This window comes from Trichomonas vaginalis, chromosome V (assembly GCF_026262505.1).
Source record: "Trichomonas vaginalis G3 chromosome V, whole genome shotgun sequence".
NCBI lineage: Eukaryota > Parabasalia > Trichomonadida > Trichomonadidae > Trichomonas > Trichomonas vaginalis.
In genome coordinates, this window is record NC_067207.1 from 24,668,268 (window position 1) to 24,690,885 (window position 22,618).

The following is a 22,618-nucleotide window of genomic DNA, read 5'->3' on the forward strand; positions in this document are numbered from 1 at the left end:
CCCTCTCAAATTTTCCTTTTTACTGACAGTAGCAGTACTTTTACTGACAGTAGCAGTACTTTATCGTCGAAAACCCTCTCAAATTTTCCTTTTTACTGACAGTAGCAGTACTTTTACTGACAGTAGCAGTACTTTTACTGACAGTAGCAGTACTTTATCGTCGAAAACCCTCTCAAATTTTCCTTTTTACTGACAGTAGCAGTACTTTTACTGACAGTAGCAGTACTTTTACTGACAGTAGCAGTACTTTTACTGACAGTAGCAGTACTTTTACTGACAGTAGCAGTACTTTTACTGACAGTAGCAGTACTTTATCGTCGAAAACCCTCTCAAATTTTCCTTTTTACTGACAGTAGCAGTACTTTTACTGACAGTAGCAGTACTTTTACTGACAGTAGCAGTACTTTTACTGACAGTAGCAGTACTTTTACTGACAGTAGCAGTACTTTATCGTCGAAAACCCTCTCAAATTTTCCTTTTTACTGACAGTAGCAGTACTTTTACTGACAGTAGCAGTACTTTTACTGACAGTAGCAGTACTTTTACTGACAGTAGCAGTACTTTTACTGACAGTAGCAGTACTTTTACTGACAGTAGCAGTACTTTATCGTCGAAAACCCTCTCAAATTTTCCTTTTTACTGACAGTAGCAGTACTTTTACTGACAGTAGCAGTACTTTTACTGACAGTAGCAGTACTTTTACTGACAGTAGCAGTACTTTTACTGACAGTAGCAGTACTTTTACTGACAGTAGCAGTACTTTTACTGACAGTAGCAGTACTTTATCCTCGAAAACCCTCTCAAATTTTCCTTTTTACTGACAGTAGCAGTACTTTTACTGACAGTAGCAGTACTTTTACTGACAGTAGCAGTACTTTTACTGACAGTAGCAGTACTTTTACTGACAGTAGCAGTACTTTTACTGACAGTAGCAGTACTTTTACTGACAGTAGCAGTACTTTTACTGACAGTAGCAGTACTTTTACTGACAGTAGCAATGGACAACATCGAGCCATTAGATGAGGCAGTTTACCTAATTTAAATTAACGAGCTTGTTAAGCAGTACTTGCGCAAGGTCATGAAGCCCAAGGTCAAGTTCACCACTATTTCTGGAAGAGGTGCGCTGAAAATCGAAATTGAAACCGGAATTCCAATTCAAATACCAGAAGGCACTCCTTTCGACGACATAAAGCAAGCAAAGAAGGAAGCCATTATAAAGTTCCTAAACAAACGTCCTTGGATACAACTTCCAAACAGAGAGAACCCTTTCCCAAGAATGAGCCAAATTCTCAAGGGTCTCCTTCACTACTCTGGTCAACCATTCTACATAACCTGTGAAGGCGACATCCAACCAGTTCAGTAAACATCTCATTTTAACTTCACTTTTTTTATTTTTTTGTGAAAGTGTCAAAAATAAATTGTTTCATGAGTTTTCTACGATGTTAGAAAAGTGGTTAGAAAACGTGTTAGATCTAACATGCTAACATAAACATTATTTTTCAATACTTTTTCAGCACTTTTCCGTAGTTATATATGAAAGACAATTCGAGATAAAAGTCATAGTACAATGGAATAATATGTTGCACACCATTTGTTGTGAACCAAACTTGAAAGTCAGAGAAACTGTTACTAGGTGGTTCGTAGAATTTAGAAGCAAAGTCATAAAAGTCCTTACCAACAATACATAGAAAACTATTGTTGCTTGAACTGAAACTTGCATGACACATAACATTTTGAGGGTCAAACACGTTTCTATAAACTGTCAAATCTGCTGGTGGAAGTATAAATTGAAATGGACCATCTGGTGGTAATGGTTCGTTCTGGTTTAGTAACCGAAGAAATTGTGCCCAAGAACGTTTGTCTACTTTCCAAAATAAAAACTCTGTATCTCTTGGAGGGTTAATTTCAATCTTTTGAAATGAAACGGTGGAGTTCATCTTGTCATATTCTAGTTTCAGATAGTATGTTCCATTTAGTAAAGAGTCGTATTTTTCTTGAAATTCCCAATAATATTTGTTCATTTGAGTTTGAAAGTCATTTAGAGTTTCTCAAGACTTTCGTCTGAACGAACTGTAAAGATTCTCATTTCATCAAATTTGTCTATTAGACCATCAGAACCTTTATACTGCCCATGAAAATATACTGCGAACATAAATGCGTTAGTTCTATTTGAAAACAAAACTCTTCTAAATGCTATTGCCTTTGCATCTGAAGGACTTTGAAGCCACGAATTGGATAGTCAAACCTGTATGCTCGGAATGAAATTTCTTCATCTGAAATAGTCCTACCAGCATTTGTAAAGATATAGTCTAACGGTTTTTGTATCTGCTACTTTTGTTCTTTGTTTTTCAACCTGAAGCATTTAATATATGTAAAATATATTGTTTTAAAATGGTATGCCATTTCATATTTCTCATCTAACAAACAAGTTTCCCAACGGTCTTCTCCAACAAACTCAGCGTACATTTCAAATAAAATAAAAAAATGTCACTTTTTTTAAAAAATAAATTTTTTATTTCATGCAATGTTTAACACATCGAAAGGCATGTCCATAAGACGTTCTTCTTCTAACCTCTCTAGTCTGTTTGGATAATTGGCACGTGCTGTTTCCAAATCCATTTCGTAGCGAAGACCAGACAATTTGTCATAGACTTTTATGGGTCTTCCCTTCCTATATTTAAACTTCTTCGAAACTCTCCAACCATATCCTTGTAACTCTGCTTTTATTCTAGCAGACTTTCTGTCCATTCTATATGGAGGCATTTTTATAAAAATAAAAAAATATTTTTTTTTCTTTACTTTACATAACCGCCTGCTGCCATAAGTCTTTGACGCCAACCATACCAGCTAATGAAGGTTTGACTTGGTTTAGTTTGGAAACTAAACTTTGGTTTTGTTTATCTTCAGTTTTTGGTTTTTCTTCTTCTATCGGTTTTTCGTCACTTTTCGGTTCCTCTGACTTTACCTCACCTGCAGGAACAGTTGTGTCGTCAACATCTTCATAAATATCATATGCCATTTGTTTTTGTTTTCCTTTCAACTTTTTGTGTTGTTGTAAAGTTTAGAATATTTCGACTCTAAGTCAATGAGATGTTCTATAATGAACTGTTGGTCAGTGAAGTAAACTTTTCCATCTGTTGTCTCGAAAGCTCCTTCAGACTTCAATATTTTATTTGTGAGAGTCTGTTTCTTTTTTGAGATACTAGCCGTTCCATTTTTATGAAAAGTGACTTTGTAGTTAGGGTTTGTATTTCCAGACCTGGCACTTTCTATTATTGAATTTTTCTCTTCATCTGTAAGTTCTTTGACGGGTTTTGACAATGGTTCTGAACTTTTTGTTTGTGGTGTCAAATCTACCGTTTCAACTTCTTCGGTCATTTCATCTCAGTAAAAAATTTTAGTTTGGTTTGTTTTCAAACTGGTTGTTTAGGTTTTTTAAGTCGGTCTAAAACTTCCTGAGGTATAGGAAGAACTTGACAAACACGTGGTGTAACTGCTGGAAGCCGACAAATCCATCTTGAACCCATTTGTCTCAATGCTGTATTGTTCATTTCATCTCAGTAAAAAACTTTACATTCCCCACGTTTGAGGCGGTTGAGGTGGTTTTGTTTACCCATTGTTGTGCATGGTTATATCCTCTGTTAAAGAATCTTTCACCTTGGTCCATATAGTGTCCTGCTTGGTTATAGTAGTCATTTGCTTTGTTATAATAGTTTCCTGCTTGTCTTCCTACATTGTCCATCCATCCTTGAAACTTTTCCTCTTGTTTCAGGATTTGGAATAAGATTTGTTGCATCTCGTGCTACATCCCAACCTTTCTGTACAGTTTGTAATAGGTTGTGCTTTCTCTTTAAGTATACCTAATGTACTCAAAATCTTCCTTCCAATTCCAAATGCACTCTAGCTATTGTTCCCACTGCGGGCAAAAATCTGGATGCAACTCCTGCTAATGCGCCAAATAAACCCATTTCTTATAGGATAAAAAAATGACGAATCCAAACAAGGACCCTATGTTTCTAAAGCGACAAAGAAAGCACTCATGGTAAAAATCTTTAGTTCAACACCAAATGCTTGGTTTATGGATATCTTGGAAAACATTCCGAGGTATAGAGAAGATGAACCACCATACTGGTTAATATTTGTTGGTCAAAACACAAGATACTGTGAAGCCATACCATTATGGTCCAAAAATATTTTAGATGTGAAAACTGCTTTGACAATATTCGTTGACAAATACCATCCAACAAAACTGACATCTGACTGTGAAAGTTCTTTCAAATCAGATGATGTAAAAAACTATCTGCGTTCAAAAAATGTAAACCAATATTTCATTGTCGACCAAAACCATTCTGCTCTTGGTGTCATTGACGGTTGTATAAAAATGTTAAGAGACTTAAACCAACCACAAGGTGGTGAAGCAAATGAAATGTCATATGACGACAAATATAGACACTTCTCCATGGCAAAGATGAGACAAGTTTTAAATATTTACAATAACCGTAAACAAAAAGGTTTGGGAAACCACTCCCCCGAAGAAATGAAAAACAACCCTGACTTAGAGAAAGACTATATATTTAATAATTTAGTCAAAAGAGACAAACAAGAAAGAATGCCGGGCTTCAAACTTCAGAAAGGTGACAAAGTAAAAATAGAAATACCTAAACGCGACCCATATGAAAATACTATTGACTATGACAACAATGGAACCCGATAGGTACTCACATTCGTGTTCGTAAAAATAGAAGAAAGTATACAAGAGAATATTATGAAGTTTTAGGCAAACATGGCAAAATGTACACACTGCAAGCAGAAGATAAAACTACTATTGCCAGACCTCGTTTCAAACTTGTCAAAGTTCAAGGTGGTATACTTTCAAAGACAGTTCCTAACAAATATAAGACAACTCCTGACGAATATGCTAAAGAAGTTGAAAATGACGACTAAGCAATTCTATACCATGCGTAAACTGTCATGTAAGGTGGCATGTATTCTTTACTTTGTCCCGTTGTTTGCGTATATCCTGAAACGCGATGTGTATGGTTTCCTCCTCCCTCAGTGTTACTCCAGTAACAATTTATAGCAAACTTAACGTTGTCTTTAACATCATATCCTTTACCTTTTGTCATTCCTGACCAATCCCAATATCTATGCTTATGCCAACCTGCTTGAGATGTACTTAAATCTATGTAGTGACTGTGCGCAGGTAAATTTTCACCTGAAATCGTTTTACTTCCACCTGTTTCCTTTGAAGAGTTTGCACAATACAAAAACCTGTCGACTATTTGAGTCCAAGTTCCAAAACCAAGTACTACTTCTGGTCTGGTAGAGTTCATTGAAACATATAATGAGCCAACCGGGTAAATAAGATTCGGCAAAATTTGTTAAGCACATTGAGTTCCTGTCTTAGATGCATAATAATATTGTCATTAGATATCAAAGTATCTACAAGACTTGTTGCCGGTGGTATTGTTGGACCTTTACTTGGCAAGGTTGTGTTTAGTGTAATATCATCTGCTGTAAAAGTTGTAAAACTTGTATGTGTATGAGTCTTATTTGCTTTCTTCTCTAACTCATCGTTAACATAAGTTTTATCTGCTTTAAGGTCTAAACATCCTGAAACCCATCCTGTATCAGCTTTAGTTTTAAAAATCTTCGATGTCCATTCATGATACCATTCAGCCCTTTCTTTAATTTCATTATCTTTTTCATCCACATATTCCTTATCCGCCTTCTTCACTAACACACTAGCCATAAGTCCCTTATCTACCTTATTTTCAAGGCTAACGTTTAAGACTGTTATTTCAGATATAGAATGTATATGAGTCTTTTTAGAATATTCGTTTTCAGCTCTTGTCACTTCACTTGACATTTTATTGTCAACATATGTTTTGTCTGCTAGTTCAGGATGAGTATGTTCTTTTGTTGCATAAGCATTGTTAGCTCTTTCTTCTTCTTTTGCTATTGCATCGTCTACATATTCTTTGTCAGCTTTGTTGTCAACATCTGCTTTCAAAAGAAGTTCATTTATAGGTTTCTCGTTTAAAGTTCCTTTTGTTGGATTTATACAGACAGTATTGTTCTTCTTGTCTTGAAACAGAAACTCATCTGTCATTGGGTTTAATGTCAGTTTTAAGTTTCCTTCTTTCAATGACTCAGATATCTTAGAATAGTTTGAAAAGTTTGTTGTGTTCTTATTTAGAGCTTGCATAATGAGTTGTCGGTTGTGTTGTATTTCTCTTATGGAAGCAATATCTTTCGACATTTTTATTATAGATAAAATATGCTTTCAATAGAAAAAGAAAATTCAAGAGTTGCTACAACTAAACCATTAGATGAACTTTTTACTAATGTCGGTCAAAAGTTTGAGACAGAGACGTAAAGCATGAAGGCTATCGTTTTGACTACCCATTAAGATGGCTAAGAGACCCATCTGTCACAAAAGCTATTGGCTTTCGTAGAATGAAGTTCATTTCAGAAGCCATACATGGTTTCCCATTTACGGTCGGTTTTGAAGTTCGATACTATAACAAAGAAAAACGTATGTATGAGAAATTTGAACAGGGAAAACTTTTACAAGTTAGTTTGCTTGTAAACTTAGAAACAACTCTTCAAGCTTTTCAAGAAAAAATAAACGATATCTATATCGAATATGCAAACCAGTATAACATTGACGAAGGAGAATACCATCTCGATATTATTTATGACAGGAAAAATGCAACTGTTAAAATCAATAAAATAGAAGACCTTGGAGAAAACGTTTATATTTCTACAAAATATAACAACTTGGCATGGTATAGATTTATGAGGATGTTAAATCAGCCTGCAGCATATCCAGTACACCCAGACTTTTATGAAGTCGAAAACCCTAATGGAACATATGAAAATGTTTTCGACCCAGCTGCTATTATTGTTCATGCTTCATTTTCTGGCGCTCAAAACTCTTTCTTATGCTTGGCAAATGACTTTTACGAAAAACCTACAAAGTTATACGAACCACCAAGTGGAAGTATTTCAGACTTTCAAGTATGGTTTACTACAGATGGAAGAAAAAGAATAATTCCATTATACCATGCGTTTTACTTAGAACTTAGTTTCATATACAACTACTATCGAACGATAAAAATATAATTTTTTAATACGGTTGAGGTGTTGGATTTGGTTGCCAACTAGACTGTGGTGCAGGTTCAGGCTGTTGTATAACAGGAGCTTGTTCTTCTGGTTCAGGGTCTTTAGGTATAATACCAACGAACTGACCTACTCTTTTACCAATATTTTTGACTCCGTTCCCAATTCCTCTTCCTACGGTTTTTATTCCATTCCATATACCTCTTCCAACATTTCGAAAGAAGTTTCCTATCTTACTGAAGAAACCCATTTTACTATATGTAAAAATCTAATGTCCACCTAGTCTTTTGCGTTTCCTGTTGAGTTCCATAGCATTCTTTAACTGGAGCTCATACATTCTGTTTCTCCTCTGGTAGAAAACATATTCTGGGTCAACTCCTGTGTTCGACTCGCGTTCTGTCATCTGCATAAAGTTGTTTATATCACCATTCAGGGTTTGTATAAAACTCTTTCCATCTCATATTTGCATTACCATTGGTGGCAAACCTAACGCAGCGTCATTTGACATTGGCAGTTTGCATTTGTACATCTGTTGGCACTTGACCATAGTTTGCCATTGCAGTTTGTATTCTAACTTCATTTGGAATATTCTCTGGGTTTGGTTGTCCAGGTTGCTGCGCATTCGCTAAGTTCTGTGCGTCCATTTAATATTAGATAAAAATATCTCTTACGAGTACATATACTGAACATTTGCAGGCATTGGTTCATCTTCATATTCTCTGTACTTTTCTGCCACGTCATAATAATAATATGACACAATGGAAAAAAACCTAAAACTAACAATCCGATTTCAACCACATTTACTTACTAATAAAATTTCTTTATTGTGACACTTTCTCCGGTTTATAGGACCTCTCTCATATTCTATCTTGTCATATCTAAACTCATAGTCATGTATGTCCTCTAACCATCTCATAACGGTTTCCAAACCACTTTTATCGGATGTAAAGTAAAAGCATGGATGGTTATGTATAACGTCTAAAGTTTCTAAAGAGTCTCTCAAAGTCCAGTCTACTTGGTATTGAAAATCCCATGTGTTATAGAACGGCGGGTCCACTATAAAGAAAACATTTTCCTTGTCTTTATATTTTTCATACAACTCTGTCCAATGACATCTCACAAACTCTATACCCTCAATATATTTTTCTATGTTCTCTTTGAAAACATTTGTATAGTTAAGATATAAAACTTTTGACATAAGTGTTTCAATGTCATGAACTCTTATAGCACCACTATATAATAGTCTAGCAGATATACTATCCCAGTCTATATATTCTGCTTTTTTCAAAACCTCTCTCACAATATTTTTCTTATCTAATGGTATACGTTCCATCTTACCTATAGGTATCTTTTCTTTTAACTCTTTCAATATATTGTTTGTGTCTGGAATATGTTTGAGACGGTTCATATAGTTGTCGAAGTCATTGCATATAATCTTTGAGTCTGGGAATATTGTATGACATAAATGGGATATATAGAAACTTCCACCGAACAAATCTACAAATGTTAGACCATTCGGTAGTTTCTTAAGTTCTCTCAATATAATATCGTTACATCTACTCTTATTTCCAAAGAACGGTAACGGTGGTTTTGTAAAATTCATTTATATATAATAATAAAAATGTTTTTCCCCGAAAAGTGACAGAAAAGTGACAAAACATGAAAACATATATAATTTGTGAAAAGCGACACATTATATAATGTTTTCGACCCAGAAGACTAACAATTTTCCGAATAAAAACTTCATTTATACTAAACATCTTCGGGGCTAGAGGGCGCAACGCGCCTGGAAGCCCTCCAAATATAAACTTCATTTATACTAAACATCTTCAGGGCTAGAAGGGGCGCAGCCCCTGGAAGCCCCACTACCTTTTTTTTTTCAACCTTTTTGATCAAACCCTACACATGCATAAATCAGCAAAGTTGCTTATTGCTCAATATAAAATTTTTGTAAAGAATTGTGTATCAAAAGTGACAATTATGAACGAAACTCGTAACCAGAAGATTCAGAGATTAAAGCAAATTCGAGAAGAATTCAACGGAATATCACATTCATTAGCTAATGGAACAGGAATACCGCGCTTAAAAATCGAACATGAAGCAGATATTGAACCGTTGACAATAAATTCAGACGTTAAAAAGTATATTGATCAAATAAATAGGACGTTAGTTTTAGATGAGCCAAAAGTACACAGAAATGCTTATCAAAAGCAGCTTATTGCATCATCTGCAAGAATTAAAAGAATTAATAATGGATATTCAATTGTCAATTCTATTAAATCACCTCGAATTTTAATGAAAAAGCAATATTCTACCAGTGTGCCATTTGTTTCCGAAAAAGAATCGATTACACCAGAAAGTCCTCATTTTATTCCAGATTTAGGTCCAAAAGCAACATTTATTCTACCTCAAGAGATTGTTGAAGATAGTTTATCTAGTAAGAAATCAAACGATCTTAATAAATTAGAATATAAAATTAAAGAAGATGAGAGAAGACTACTGAATGATTTTGCAAATAAAATGAATGTTAGAGAAACACATAGAGAAGAAATTATGAAACAACGCCACAAAGATTTTATTCAATTTGGCTTTGAAGAAAGTAATCGGCGTGCGAACAGAGCACAAAAGATATTTGAGATTAGATATCTAAGAGAGAACGATTGGGAGTGGTGGAGTCCCCTTCTCGACACTTTTCAAACTTCTACGCCAGGAATTTATGATCTTGAATGTTTGGAAGATCTTTCCAAACTTAATGAGCTTACGGAATATAACATCTCTAAGGTATTTAAGAAAGGGGCTAAAAAATCTCCAAACGCAAAAGAAGTTTATCGGAAAACATTAAGATTAGCGAATGAATTTGGTCATTTTCTATCTCCTGCCAAACTCAACCTGGCTTTCAAAACTATTGATGATAAATTATAAGATTGTTAGTTCAATTTGTAATGTATATAATAAAATTATCATGCTATTTTGTATTTTCTTGGATATAATTTTCTTTGATGCGAATTAGATGATTTTCTTGGGTTATCTCTTTTCATGTAGCCTTCTCATCGAAACAAAACATTTATTTAAATTTTATTAGACGATATTCAACATAGCGAGAACAGACTCGCCGCACACACTCTTCTACGCGTTCGCCTTCCTCGCGTACTTCACCGGCTACATCTCCTCCGGCAACGGTAAGAGGCAGGCGTCGAGCGGGTACTCCTCCGAGGTGGACGACGTCATCAACATCTCGATCGACACAACACTGTCCGGCGACGGGCAGCAGCTGCTGGCGCGGATAGAACAGGCGGCCCTCTTCGAGATCAGGAGAGCGATGTCGTTCGTTTTACCCGTCGCTCTTGACGTGCAGATGGAGCCATTCGCGAGGAACAAGACAGACGCGGACGGCGCATTCTACGTGGGCGCCGTGAGTAATAGGCGCGCGCAGGGTTTCTCAGGGAAGGCGGGGTACGCCGTCAGGCCGGGCAAGAACAAAACGTTCCGCGTGTTCCTGGAGTACGCGGCTGGGGGAGACACATCGCTCACAGCAGTCGACACGAGCGGGACAGAACTCCCAGAGGACATCGTCAGCAGGGCGAAGAAGGCCCAGGTGTACGCGACCGAAGTGTTCAACACTGCGTTCGACATGAGCTTGAAACAGCTGTACAGTATCGCTCCGAAGGGGCTGCAGTCGAGGGAGAGGAACGTCGCACGAGTGCTCGCGGCAATCAGGGACATTGGAAAAACAGCCGACGTCGCGAAGTCGTACGCGGACGGCAAGACGAACAAGGTCCAGAAGGGCACTCGCATCATGATGTCGAGTCCGGCGTTCTGCATGATGGCGCGCCTCGCCGCCCTCATCTCGTCCACCATATGGAAGCCGATGAAGTTCATGAGCGACGAGCAGGCTGTCAACTTCATGAGGGACACCCTGTAGATGCAGCATACAGACAGGATATCGGAGCCTCTCAAATATCTGAGGTCCATGAAGTTCGGCGAGCTCCTCAAAATCATTCAGCTTGGTCAGTGAATAAAAATATATTTTTATTATTCGGTGTGATATTCTCAGAGGGATAAGTGTAACACGTCGACACCCTTCGTGGCGGCGCACCACACGGCTACCACGCAGAACGTGGCTACGATCACCAGGGCGAACAGTGCGCAGACGATGAGTATCATCAGTGTCCGCTCCTTTCCGCTCACTGGTACCACAGTCTTCTCGCCTGTTCCGCTGAACGCGCTGCAGTTGCACCTGTTGTAGTATATGGTGTCCATCACGAGGCTGTAGTACGTCAACCTCGTCCTCCGCGCGAGCTCCATGTACGTCATGTTGCTTCCCGCCCACGAGTAGTTTTCCACCATGCGGCTCGATTCGTTTCTGCCACTCAGACATAGCACCATTGTCTCCCAGTCGTAGTTGTCGGCGTCCGCCTTCGCGGTGAAGTCGAACACCCTCTTCCTCGTGTCGGCGTCCGTGGAGAAGTTAAGCCTGTCGAGGACGTCGCACACACTGTTATCGCCCTCCTTCAGGTCGTCCTGCAGGCCGAATGAGAGCCTCTTGCACACAGCGTACAGTGTGCCGAACATCTGGTCGTAGTACGGCACGCCCCTGAGCGCCTGGACTGTCACTGTAGTTACCGCTGCCATTATGAGTAAATAAAAATGAAGTGGCCGTTTACTCCGTATCTCAGAATTTCGTAAGGTTGTTAGATTCCCGACGATAGGTGTCTTGGAAGATTTGCCTGGTGTCATTATAGTGTCTTTAAATCAAAAATTTTATTTTGGAGTTAGTTTTATTTCTAAAACAAGAAAATAAAACGATAAAATATTTATATTTTATATAAGGACTTATATATTTAAAATAAATATCATTTTATTTTTTTCATTGGTGTCTGTCAAGCCATAATACACTATTCAAAAATTCAATGTGCCTTGCGGTTTCAAAAGACACCTTTAAATTGAACGATAGCACAGACACTATTGAATTTTACCCATTTTATTTAGTTTTTACCCTTTTTATTTTTAAGAATTAATGACTGAAACAGCCGTTTTGCTATGACCTCAATCACTTTTATTTATTATTTTAAATATTATTTAATTTTATTATTTGAATAGGCCAACTTATATTTGAGAAGCTCAATTTGAGATCACTTAATACATTGAAATATCATAAATATTGAAATATTAAAAAGTGTATTTCAAAATATTGAAATTATAAAAATTTATAATACTGAAATTGAGACAAATTAATAAATTCAATGTGTTTTTTTTGAAATAACTCTCAAATATTATTTTTTTGTTTATTTAATGATGAATAAATATGATTGCTTTAATCAATCATAAAAACTAATTTAAGTTTAAAATAATGAAAGGATAATTTGATCGTTTTTTAAAATACAATTATTTTTGATGATTTGCAAGAATCTTTGAAAAGAATATAATATAGGTTCTATTTTTTTTTTAAAAAGGTAGTGGGGCTTCCAGGCGCGTTGCGCCCTCTAGCCCATAAAAAATTTCTGAGGACGAGCCAGCCGGTGACTTTTTTGTAGAGCACTCAAAATAGTATAACTTTGTCCGGACAAATAAGGGTCTATCGTCGCTACAGGAAAAGTTACAGGCGTTCCAAGGAAGTATACTTTGAGAAGCCTTTTCCCCCTTATAGAATGAGATAGGACGGTTATTTTATAAAACTGACAACACTTTGACCGAGTAGTTTTTTGTGCTGAACAAAAAGTGTCATATAAACATCTGTCAAAAACCGTTTTTTACTTCACTTAAAATGCCACGTAAGCTACGTAAGAATATACGTAAGAGGAAGGGAGCATTGAAACATCCAATAGTAAAACTGACACCACAACAACAGTTGCAACAACAAATGATGAATGACCCCACTATGTTGCAACAAATGTCAAGCAACCCTATGCTTTTAAACCGAGTTATTGGTGCACAGAGTGGAGGTTTAAGAGCGGCACTTTTAGCGAAAATGGCAGGCTATGGTGGAGCTGCAGACGGAACAGCTTATAACCCTCAAAGTCAAATGAATTTGAGTTCACTCAAAAATCAAATAACAGATGTCAAAAAGTCAAACATAGACATACAAAAACAAATAAGTGAAAACGAAAAGAAACTAGAATATGACAGACACACAAAGAAACTAAATGAGTTAAACTTAGAGAAAAAGAAGAAAGAAGAACAACTGAAAGAACTAAGTACAGAGGAATATGCGAAAAAAGTGTCAGAAAAAGCAGCAGAAGTAGCAAAAATGGAACAAGATGTTATAAATTTGAAAAACCATACTACTCAATATAAAGTACTGAAAGATGAAGAAATAAAACAAAAAGCCCTGAAGACATATATGGATAGCGATGAGTATAAAAAAGAAGTTGAAGCAAATGTAAAGGCAGAAAAACTTTTACAGTTGCAAAACCAAACCGTACAGTATGAAAACTTAGCACAAGAAAGTAAAAATAACGACGCAGCCATGCAAAAGGCAATGAAAAGCGCAGAATATATAAAAGCTAATAATGACTGGTTAGATGCCCAAGCCAACGCTAAAGCAGCCCAACTTATAGGGTCAATAAGGACAAAAATACAAGCGGATGAAGACAGTTCAAATGAAGCTTTAATGAATGCTGACTTTAAGAACGCCTTCGAAGCTCTTCATAGTAAGGTGAAACTAGTGAACGACTTCTCATCTGGAAAGAAACTGAAGTCTGAAGGTTTCGACAAAGAGTTAAAAGAAGTAGCACAAAATATGACGAAAATAACAGATGCAGCAACGAGACAGGCAGTTCAAAGTGCCTATGACGCCGTTAGAGCAACTGTTGTGGAAAGTCAAGAAAAAGAGTTACAACAGACCAAAACAGACCTAGTAAATGCTTTCTTAAGAACGAAAAGTCAGGTAGGACATTATGCTGCAGATGGAACATATGTGCCAGCTGGTGGAACTTATATACCACCAAACCCTCCAAGAGAAGCACCTGCACCAGGACTACCTAAAACATTTACATCGTCACATGGACACAGACACAGGCATGCACCAAAACCAACACAACAACCAACAGTTCAAAATCCAGCACCACAACAACAACCAAAACCAACAGTTCAAAATTCAGCACAGCAACCAACAGTTCAAAACCCTGCACAGCAACCAACAGTTCAAAATCCAGCACCACAACAACAACCAAAACCAACAGTTCAAAATTCAGCACAGCAACCAACAGTTCAAAACCCTGCACAGCAACCAACAGTTCAAAATCCAGCACCACAACCAAAACCAGCACAACAACAACCACAAACAGAGCAAGGACATAAAAGAAGTAGAGAAAAAGGAAACCAAGAATTCTTAAAAATGCTTAAGGAAGATTATGGTTACCCAGATACTCTTGACTTTAGTGACAGATATAAAGAAGCTATTAGAAAGTTCAAGGAAGGAAATACTGACCCGAACCTATTTAGCTTTATGGTTCAGCACCAAATGGGATATAATCTCAAGCCTGGAAAATACAAGCTCGCTAAGGGATATGATTTAATAGCATATCATCCAAATGACATGGATGAATTTACTCCGAGATATTTGGTGTCAGAGCTAAATGATAATTCAACTCTCTTCATGAAACGCGTAAAAAATAGAGACGGAACGAAAGAAGAAAGGTTTATGAGTCCGGATGACTTAGATAGGGAACTTGTTAAAAACGGTCTCGGAATATATGAAATGCCAGCAGATGAGGTACAAGAAACTCAACAGGAAGAAGTTCAGATACAACCAGACATGGAAGAAATAGTTCAGCAACAACAGCTAGAAGAGCCTGAAGGAAACGAACAAGTCCCTCCTTTGGAAACTAACTTCACAGAACTAGATGAAGATTTGGAACAGCCGAAAAATCTTGACCCTCAACAAGTGTATGCGGAGAATATGGAATCTTTCCAAGAGTCTAAGAAAAATTCGACTGACATAGTAGAAGAATATCGAAAAATGTTCGCCGACATACAAAAGACTCCAACATCAGATGAAAATATTCAGCATAGAATGGAAGTACTGAAAGAAAATGTACGCAAATACAATAATCCTTTTTACTTACGACCATATAACGTTCAATCTTTGGCTGAACTCGGTGAAAATACAAGGTTAAATTTCAACAAAACATATAGAAATGAAACATTGTTTAAAGTTCATTCAGAACCTAACCAATATGGAAACAAACCTACTTTTGTTTCTGCAGACTATGGAACTACAATGAGATGGGGTCATAAAGCTAATCCGGATAGGTGGTTCATAAACTTACAACCTCAATTCCAAGAAGTTGTAGACGCAATGGAAGTGAATGGTGAACCAGATATAACGGGTATTTTCAGCGCGGCTTTAATGCCATTGAAAGATATGAAAGATGCAGATATTTTGGACCAGTATGAAATGAACATGGCTGAAGGAAATATAACACCTGACGTTCTAGAACATTTATCTCAAAGAACTACACAGAACCATAGAGATGGTATATTTGGTGAAGAGTTTAGAAAGAAAGTTAGGGAGAGAGAAGGAAGAGAACCTATTGTACATGACCTTGCAAACGAAAGTTTGCAAAATGTCATAAAAACTTACTTTGCAGACAATGAACCGAGAAGGGATGAATATTTAAGAAAACTCAAATGGACAGTACCAAATGAAATGTTAGTATTGAAAAACATGTTCCATGACAAAATAAAACCAACTACAGAAATAAATGATGCAAGACTGAAACGTTGGGTAAAAGCTTTCCCATTCACAAAAGATATTATTGGTTACATGGAAAGAAAACCAGAATGGCTACAAAAACATATATTTGGAAACGAGCTTATTCCATATGGACAAGCTCTGTTTGAAGAGCTTGAACCGGAAACTCAGGAAAGAGTCATGCAAACAATAAGCGAAGACTCAAGTACAAACTATGACAAAATCTTTCTAGGATATAGGTTACCTGAGATGGGCGACCAGAGCCCAAAGGCAAAAAGGACATGGGAAATTTACAACATACTAGGTGAACATGAGGCAAAGATGCAACAACTTGAAGCAGAGGGCAAGTTACCAAAAGCGACACCAAAGAAGAAGAGTAGAACAAAGTGAAAGTAGTGGCAATGAAGGAAAAAGAAGAGTTAAAGATTCAGTTAAAAACTCAGTCAGGAAGAAAGTAAAGCTTGGTCCGAAACAATTATGACACATAAATCCAACTATTCTATATTTTTACCCATATGAAATGTACGCCGCTCAGAATATAACGCCAACAGTTTTGGATGCCATGAACGGAAATGTTTCCGAATGGTATAACAAATGCGACAATGCCATTAGAAGGTCAGAAATAGTTCCTGGAACTTACGAATATACAACTGCTGTTTCTTATGGAAACGTAGGTGAGTTTGGAGAAGGTTCTTCAACAACAGTAGATATTGCTTGCGACAGGTTTCATATTATTTCTATTGACAACTCATTCTTATACGTGGAACAAGACATTGAAATAAAACCTTCTGCCAAGTTGTCTGACAAGAAAGGTTGCAATGGAATTTTCTATGTCGGATACCAATATGCTCCAGAAGTTTTCATGGATATAAGATATATTCTAACTCTGACTTAGTTCAAACAGTAACATGGGCAAACTATGAATGGTTCGCTTTGAGAAACTCAGTACAACCACAAGCTAGAGAACAAACAGACCAGTATGCAACTATTGAGAAAATAAGAAGACTTGACCCTAACGTTCCAGGAGTTTATGTTAACCTTTCTGGACAAACTGCAGCAGCAGTAACCAAAGTAAAACTGAAACTTAGAGTTCCTTTGTCATCTTTCCTCATCTTCAGGTTTTTAAGATACTTGCCAAACTGGGCAGGAAAAATTTCTATCGAACTTACTCCAAGCAAAAATAACTTAGTCATTGCACCAACACAAGACCCATTCACTCTTACAGACGTAAAGGGAACAAATCAAACGTCATTCGCCGAATTTTGCAAAGACAAAGTTGACTTAGACTTTGGTTTCTCAAACCTCAACACTGAAGTAAACTATTATTTCAATGCTGCTGGAGATGCTTGGGACCCAGTTAAGTTCACATGCGAAAAATTTGAATGCAAGAGAATAGAAAGCAGACTTGCAGTCTATATGTTGGACCCAGATATTTCAAATGCTTTAGCTGCCAAATATATTGCAGTTCACTTATGTTCCTATACACCAAATATCTGTCAAAGACTTTGCAGGTGAAGTTGGAAACCAAAATCCAGGAGCCGAAGGTGCAAGAACAGATATTGCTTTAACAACTGCAATGAAACATGCAGATACTATGTTTGTACTGTTCAGACGAACTATAAATGACTATTCTTGTTTCTACAACCCTGGTATTAAATATCATATAAACATAGATGGCAAATATTATCCAAGAGAAGAATATTCTACAGTTGAGGATATGAGGTCATACAACTTGACATTAGATGCTATGAACTTTAACAACAACTTCACAACAACCATTAACCCTGAAATGCAAAGTTCTATTATGCCATATGTGAAAGTATGGACTCATACAGGAGGTCAAAAAACTCAATATACAAATGGAGACCGTTCAAACTTTTGGCTTGGCATTCCATTTGCTGACTCAGAAGACTTTATGGGTGGTATTTCAACTGTTGGTACAGTTCAAATACAATATACTGGTGACAGAGACGGTCCAGATGAATTGAAAGCAAAGAAGTTTACAAAACCAATAGCACTTTTCACAGAAGATGCTCTTTTGAAGATTCGTTCGATGAAACCTGCTGGGGCTCCTCAGATTGGCATAACGACAGCTTCCATCGAGCAGATTTTGGCAGCAGGCCAGTAAGTTGTTCTTGAACTGACTTCTCTCCGTCAAATATTGACAGTACGCCAGTTTTGACATAATATTGTATTATAAACTTTCCTTTAGTAATATCTGTAAGTTTTGAAGTTATATTTTGTCTGCTTCAAGAACTTTCACCATTTCAGTTATACCAACTTTCTTTGCTTTATGAAAATATTTAGGTTCAGCAAAGACTGCTATTCTATAACATTTTCCATTGTTTGTGTAAAGAACTATTCTGTCAATGTATTTGTATTGTTTGTGAGTATAAACTTTGTTCTGCTTCAATTCAATAAGATATCCGAATACGTCCATCTTTTTATTCTAAGTAAAATGTCATTTCCGAAAAATAGAAGCGTAAGTATTTCAAAAGGTTTAATGGCGGTGGCAGATGTGAAGTTAAATTCACCAACTCAAACAAACAGTCAAAGTGCTGTTGTCAATGTCAAAGACAGAGATGTTGAAGTGGGGAAACCATACGAAGACGAAGATGGTATAACAATTGTTCCTGTAAAAGAACCAACATATCCTGAAGTTAGCAGAGACTTAAGTTCTGTTGCAGATATTCGAAACGACTACCAACAACTGAAAGACAAACTTCAAACTCAGGAGAAGATTTGTCAAGCTTTAAGTATAATGTTAAACTTGGTCGAACGCAACCCTGTAAAAGTGAACTCATATGTCATTGCACCTCATGAAGTTTTGAAAGAACTATTGAAACTTTTGACAGAGGCAGACGATATAAACATCAAAGAAATAGAACCCGACATTAGTTGCTGTGGTGTTTCATATAATGTCATTGACAAGATATACGTTATGAAAGGAGGTGAAATGTTGAACTTAAAATATAGTTTCCCAGACGTTATAAAAATATTTGACGACCACAACATTTCATTAAAGTTTATTTGCTAAGTAAATGGCAGAAGACATAATGGTTTATACTATTACGACTAAAAACCCTGAGTCATATAATTCTATAACAACAAACTTACAAAGTCCTCAAGGACGATATTGTAAACTAACCTTAAACACAATGACGACTAAAGCCTGTTTTGCTCTTTTGACACCAGAAGACTTTATTGCTGTGAATGGTAAAAAATACTCCTTTGAAGATACTTACTCAGATATACCACCAACAGGTTTTGTTGACTTATTTAATACTTTAAGTACGGGTGTAACATGTGCTGCAACTAGAGCAGGTTTCATTATGTTTGGATGTCCGACTGAGTTTACTATAAACGATATGAGCTATAATACAAAACTTATTCTGGTTTTTACTACCAACAGTTTCCTATAACAGGAAAAGGTGTCATACAAGGAATGTCTATTCCATTGACATTAAGCACACCAATCTTATATATTGTTTCAAACTTAGGTTCAAAGTGTTATTCGAATGTCGACAGAAACTATTATGACCAAAAGATACTTATGCGTATAAACAATACTTTCTCTGCTGGTTTGCCTATTGTTCATTCGAATGCAGAATTTTCAACCTTAGTGAACTCAAACACTTTGGCAAGTATAACGTTGACATTAGTTGACGCAAACTTTGTTCCTGTAAAACTTTTATGTCCTATGTATTTGTCAATGACGGCAGAAAGTTTCGAATTGGAAGATGCAACTGGTGAAAGTATTGTATTACAAGAACAACTTCAACAACAAATAGCTCAAGAACAACAAATGCAACAAATGCAACAACAAAGTCAAGAATAAAAAAATATTTTTTTTTATTTTTATAAAAATGTACAGAATAGATGTTTCAGATTTTTATGACTTCCAAGCATTCAGAAATATGTGTCCATTTCGAGACTATAACAAAGCAGTCGAGAATTTGAAACGTTTAGTCATTTATGTTGACTCTGCCCCAGAATGTTATGTCATGAAAGAATGGATGTTGTCTTTAACAAACCAAGAGCAACAATAGTGTCTGAACAAGAATGTAGACAGAAACTTAAGAAAATAAAAGTTGTACAAGTTGGAATGAAGATGTTAGATGCTTGGGATATCTTATTGTCAAAGTTAGAAGATTTTTCAGTTCGAGGTATAAAGTTCTATACACCTTCTCCAAACTTCTATTCTATCTTCACTGGATATAAATATGAACAAGTAGAATGGAAAGAAAATGTTATAGAAGCTTGGTTAGACCATGTCAAAGAAATTATATGCAATGGAAACGAAAAGGTTTATGAGTATATCTTATGTTGGTTTGCAAACATCTTACAACATCCAAGTGCTAAAAATGAAACTGCTCTCATTATAATTGGAAAACAAGGAACTGGTAAGAACACATTCTTTACAGATATCTTATGCAAACTGTTAGAGGGCTATTCGAACCCGAATATGACAAACTTAGAAAACATCTGTGGCAAGTTTAACTCCTCAATAGAGAATATGAAACTTATAGTTTGCAATGAACTTCAAAGTATAGATACAACAAAAGTTTTGAACTCAGATGCTTTGAAGAGTCTTATAACAGATAAAGTTGGAGTTGTTGAAAGAAAGTATAAAGACCAAAGAGTTTGTGAAAATGTTGCAAACTTCATTATGGTTTCAAACAATGCTGTTCCGATGAAGTTAGAAAGTTCTGACAGAAGATATGTAGTTGTCAGAACGTCAGATTCTCATATGCAAGATACAGAATATTTTGACGACTTAGCAGAAACTTTGACATCTGACTTTTACAACAACCACTTGTTCTCATATTTCATGACATTAGATATTTCTAAGTTCAATCCAAGACAAATTCCACATACCGAAGAGAGACAAACATTGTTAGAAGCAAACAAGAGTGTATATGAACTGTTCATAGATGAAACTGACTTTGTGTCATTAGATGAAAAGTCTTTATATGATGAATATAAACAATATTGTCAAGAATATGGTTATATGGCAGCTTCTAAACGTACATTCTTGGCAAATGTCAAAAGTCTTTTAGATGTTCAGAATGGTGTATATACAAAGAAAAATTTTTCTGAGTAAATTTAAAAAAAATATTTTTTTATCCGATAGATAAGATGGCAAAATTCATCTCAGTAAATAAGTACATGTCAGGACTTAAAGAAGAACTAGACCCATTCACATATTTGAATGTTTACTTCTACCATTTTGAAAAGTCTTCATTCAGCAAAGTTTGGAACATCGAACCAGTTAAGTTTGCTATTGTGACTAAAAATGGTGCGAAATTTGAAGACTTAGACATAGAAGGTTTGTTAACAGTCAAAGAAAGTTTTGACAGAAGGTTCTCAAACCTTAAAGAAGGCAAAGCATACAAACTTGTTATACCTTATGAACCAAAGAAGACAGACGACTATGAATATTATGAGTCTAAAGTTGTAGAAGTTCAAGGTAAATTGGGTAAAAAGATTTTAGAGTCTAAGCCAGTGTTTACTCCTAAAGAGGAAGAGAACATTGACATTGACCCAGAAATGTTCTAAAAATAAAATATTATTTTTACATGTCAAATTTCTTCTTCGGTGGAATTGGCTCTGGTTCTTTCTTCTCTTCTTCTACTTTCTTTTCTTTCTTTTCTCTCTTCTTCTTTTCTGGTGGAGTTATGTCAAATTTGGCGCAACCATATTTATGTAAAAGTTCTTTGTCCTTTAATAGCTCATCTATTCTGTTTTCTATTTCATCTTCAAGAACAGCGCATGTGTCTTCTTTGCATTCTAAGAACTTTTGTTGGACTTCATCTTTCCAATCGGCGTCATCTCTGTCAACAAGTCTGTCATTGACAAATTTTAAGACTGCTCTGCTTAATGTTTTATGGTTCTTGTCATATTCCCAGAAACAGAACTTTAGAACAAATTCACCTTTCTTGTTTACACTATGTAAGATTTTATGGTCGACAGATGTTTTGCTGTCAAAAAGTTTGTCTCGAATATAGATAGCGAAATCGCTAGACATTTTCTAAAAGATAAAAATTTTAATTTTTCTAAAAATATGTTAGAAAAAAAGTTTGCTGACATTGACAAAAAATTTGAGAATGTTTTAAACAAGAACAAGAGGAAGTTAGAAATGCTCAGATAAAGCCTATACATGAAAAGTTCTTATTTGCTCAGAATGGTATAACAGGTCTAATTGCACCACCTGGGTCGGGTGAGACTTTCACTTATCTTAAAATGGCTGCACAACAACAAGAACTAGATGAGAAGAACCCATTCTATGAGTTAGTTGTTATTTGTTCGACTTCTGGTCAATTTGACCAAACCGTCAATTCGTTCAAAGATATTATAAAGAAGTCTAAGTTAGTATGTATAAAAGACTCTGAGTTGTTAGATTGGATAAGAAGTACAAAGAAGAGTTTTGAAGTATAATGCTATAAATGAGTATATAAATTCTAAGTTTAAAGACCCAAATGAGGAAATGCAGATAATATTAGAGAAGAAACACTTCAGAAACAAACAGAAAGAGATAGAATACATTTCGAAGAAATTGCAATCTTACGATTGGAAGACTTACCCTCATAGATGTCTTCTTATCTTAGATGACTTTGCTTCTCATTCTTTGTTAAAGAACAGAGAACAAGACATGTGTCGAATTCTTAAGAAGCTCAGACACTTTAACATCTCAGTCGTATATGTGTACAGACAGCAAAGAGTTTAAGTAAGGATGTTAAAAGAATACTTACTGACATAATACTTTTCCCGGATTGTCGAAGACGATTTCATGGAACT

At 36.0% G+C, this 22,618-nt stretch overlaps 12 protein-coding genes and 5 pseudogenes across 17 annotated transcripts, besides 2 other annotated features; 11 read left to right on the forward strand and 6 right to left on the reverse strand.

The window, feature by feature from the left end:
- Positions 1-762: 762 nt before the first annotated feature.
- Positions 763-1,008, reverse strand: TVAGG3_0396440 (uncharacterized protein; the record flags this gene model as incomplete). Its single annotated transcript, XM_001300123.1, has 1 exon — positions 763-1,008. One exon carries the CDS (start codon positions 1,006-1,008, stop codon positions 763-765), a length of 246 nt encoding a protein of 81 aa, XP_001300124.1.
- A 491-nt stretch (positions 1,009-1,499) lies between these two features.
- On the reverse strand, positions 1,500-2,362 carry TVAGG3_0396450 (annotated as a pseudogene). Its single transcript has one exon. A coding segment is annotated over exon 1 (863 nt).
- A 155-nt stretch (positions 2,363-2,517) lies between these two features.
- Positions 2,518-2,763, reverse strand: TVAGG3_0396460 (uncharacterized protein; the record flags this gene model as incomplete). Its single annotated transcript, XM_051232520.1, has 1 exon — positions 2,518-2,763. One exon carries the CDS (start codon positions 2,761-2,763, stop codon positions 2,518-2,520), a length of 246 nt encoding a protein of 81 aa, XP_051102250.1.
- Positions 2,764-3,849: 1,086 nt separating this feature from the next.
- Positions 3,850-5,830: a mobile genetic element.
- A 450-nt stretch (positions 5,831-6,280) lies between these two features.
- TVAGG3_0396480 lies at positions 6,281-6,756 on the forward strand (annotated as a pseudogene). The gene has a single exon. A coding segment is annotated over exon 1 (476 nt).
- Positions 6,757-6,801: 45 nt separating this feature from the next.
- Positions 6,802-7,128, forward strand: TVAGG3_0396490 (uncharacterized protein; the record flags this gene model as incomplete). Its single annotated transcript, XM_051232521.1, has 1 exon — positions 6,802-7,128. One exon carries the CDS (start codon positions 6,802-6,804, stop codon positions 7,126-7,128), a length of 327 nt encoding a protein of 108 aa, XP_051102251.1.
- Positions 7,129-7,132: 4 nt separating this feature from the next.
- On the reverse strand, positions 7,133-7,375 carry TVAGG3_0396500 (serine threonine-protein phosphatase family; the record flags this gene model as incomplete). The annotated part of the gene is made up of 1 exon (XM_051232522.1): positions 7,133-7,375. The coding sequence occupies one exon, from the start codon at positions 7,373-7,375 to the stop codon at positions 7,133-7,135; it is 243 nt and encodes an 80-aa protein (XP_051102252.1).
- A 1,730-nt stretch (positions 7,376-9,105) lies between these two features.
- TVAGG3_0396510 (uncharacterized protein) lies at positions 9,106-10,047 on the forward strand (the record flags this gene model as incomplete). Its single annotated transcript, XM_001300121.1, has 1 exon — positions 9,106-10,047. The coding sequence occupies one exon, from the start codon at positions 9,106-9,108 to the stop codon at positions 10,045-10,047; it is 942 nt and encodes a 313-aa protein (XP_001300122.1).
- Positions 10,048-10,444: 397 nt separating this feature from the next.
- On the forward strand, positions 10,445-11,047 carry TVAGG3_0396520 (uncharacterized protein; the record flags this gene model as incomplete). The annotated part of the gene is made up of 1 exon (XM_001300120.1): positions 10,445-11,047. The coding sequence occupies one exon, from the start codon at positions 10,445-10,447 to the stop codon at positions 11,045-11,047; it is 603 nt and encodes a 200-aa protein (XP_001300121.1).
- A 119-nt stretch (positions 11,048-11,166) lies between these two features.
- On the reverse strand, positions 11,167-11,757 carry TVAGG3_0396530 (uncharacterized protein; the record flags this gene model as incomplete). Its single annotated transcript, XM_001300119.1, has 1 exon — positions 11,176-11,757. The coding sequence occupies one exon, from the start codon at positions 11,755-11,757 to the stop codon at positions 11,176-11,178; it is 582 nt and encodes a 193-aa protein (XP_001300120.1).
- Positions 11,758-13,465: 1,708 nt separating this feature from the next.
- TVAGG3_0396540 (protein of unknown function, DUF4106 family) lies at positions 13,466-15,233 on the forward strand (the record flags this gene model as incomplete). The annotated part of the gene is made up of 1 exon (XM_051232523.1): positions 13,466-15,233. A coding segment is annotated over one exon (1,768 nt), but the record flags the coding sequence as incomplete, so codon positions are not given.
- A 56-nt stretch (positions 15,234-15,289) lies between these two features.
- Positions 15,290-22,618: part of a mobile genetic element that runs on past the window's edge.
- TVAGG3_0396560 (protein of unknown function, DUF4106 family) lies at positions 15,530-16,210 on the forward strand (the record flags this gene model as incomplete). The annotated part of the gene is made up of 1 exon (XM_051232524.1): positions 15,530-16,210. The coding sequence occupies one exon, from the start codon at positions 15,530-15,532 to the stop codon at positions 16,208-16,210; it is 681 nt and encodes a 226-aa protein (XP_051102254.1).
- On the forward strand, positions 16,341-17,216 carry TVAGG3_0396570 (annotated as a pseudogene). Its single transcript has one exon. A coding segment is annotated over exon 1 (876 nt).
- On the forward strand, positions 19,837-20,638 carry TVAGG3_0396580 (annotated as a pseudogene). Its single transcript has one exon. A coding segment is annotated over exon 1 (802 nt).
- On the forward strand, positions 20,652-20,924 carry TVAGG3_0396590 (Poxvirus D5 protein-like family; the record flags this gene model as incomplete). Its single annotated transcript, XM_051232525.1, has 1 exon — positions 20,652-20,924. The coding sequence occupies one exon, from the start codon at positions 20,652-20,654 to the stop codon at positions 20,922-20,924; it is 273 nt and encodes a 90-aa protein (XP_051102255.1).
- On the forward strand, positions 20,990-21,379 carry TVAGG3_0396600 (protein of unknown function, DUF4108 family; the record flags this gene model as incomplete). The annotated part of the gene is made up of 1 exon (XM_051232526.1): positions 20,990-21,379. The coding sequence occupies one exon, from the start codon at positions 20,990-20,992 to the stop codon at positions 21,377-21,379; it is 390 nt and encodes a 129-aa protein (XP_051102256.1).
- Positions 21,396-21,848, reverse strand: TVAGG3_0396610 (uncharacterized protein; the record flags this gene model as incomplete). The annotated part of the gene is made up of 1 exon (XM_051232527.1): positions 21,396-21,848. One exon carries the CDS (start codon positions 21,846-21,848, stop codon positions 21,396-21,398), a length of 453 nt encoding a protein of 150 aa, XP_051102257.1.
- On the forward strand, positions 21,885-22,339 carry TVAGG3_0396620 (annotated as a pseudogene). Its single transcript has one exon. A coding segment is annotated over exon 1 (455 nt).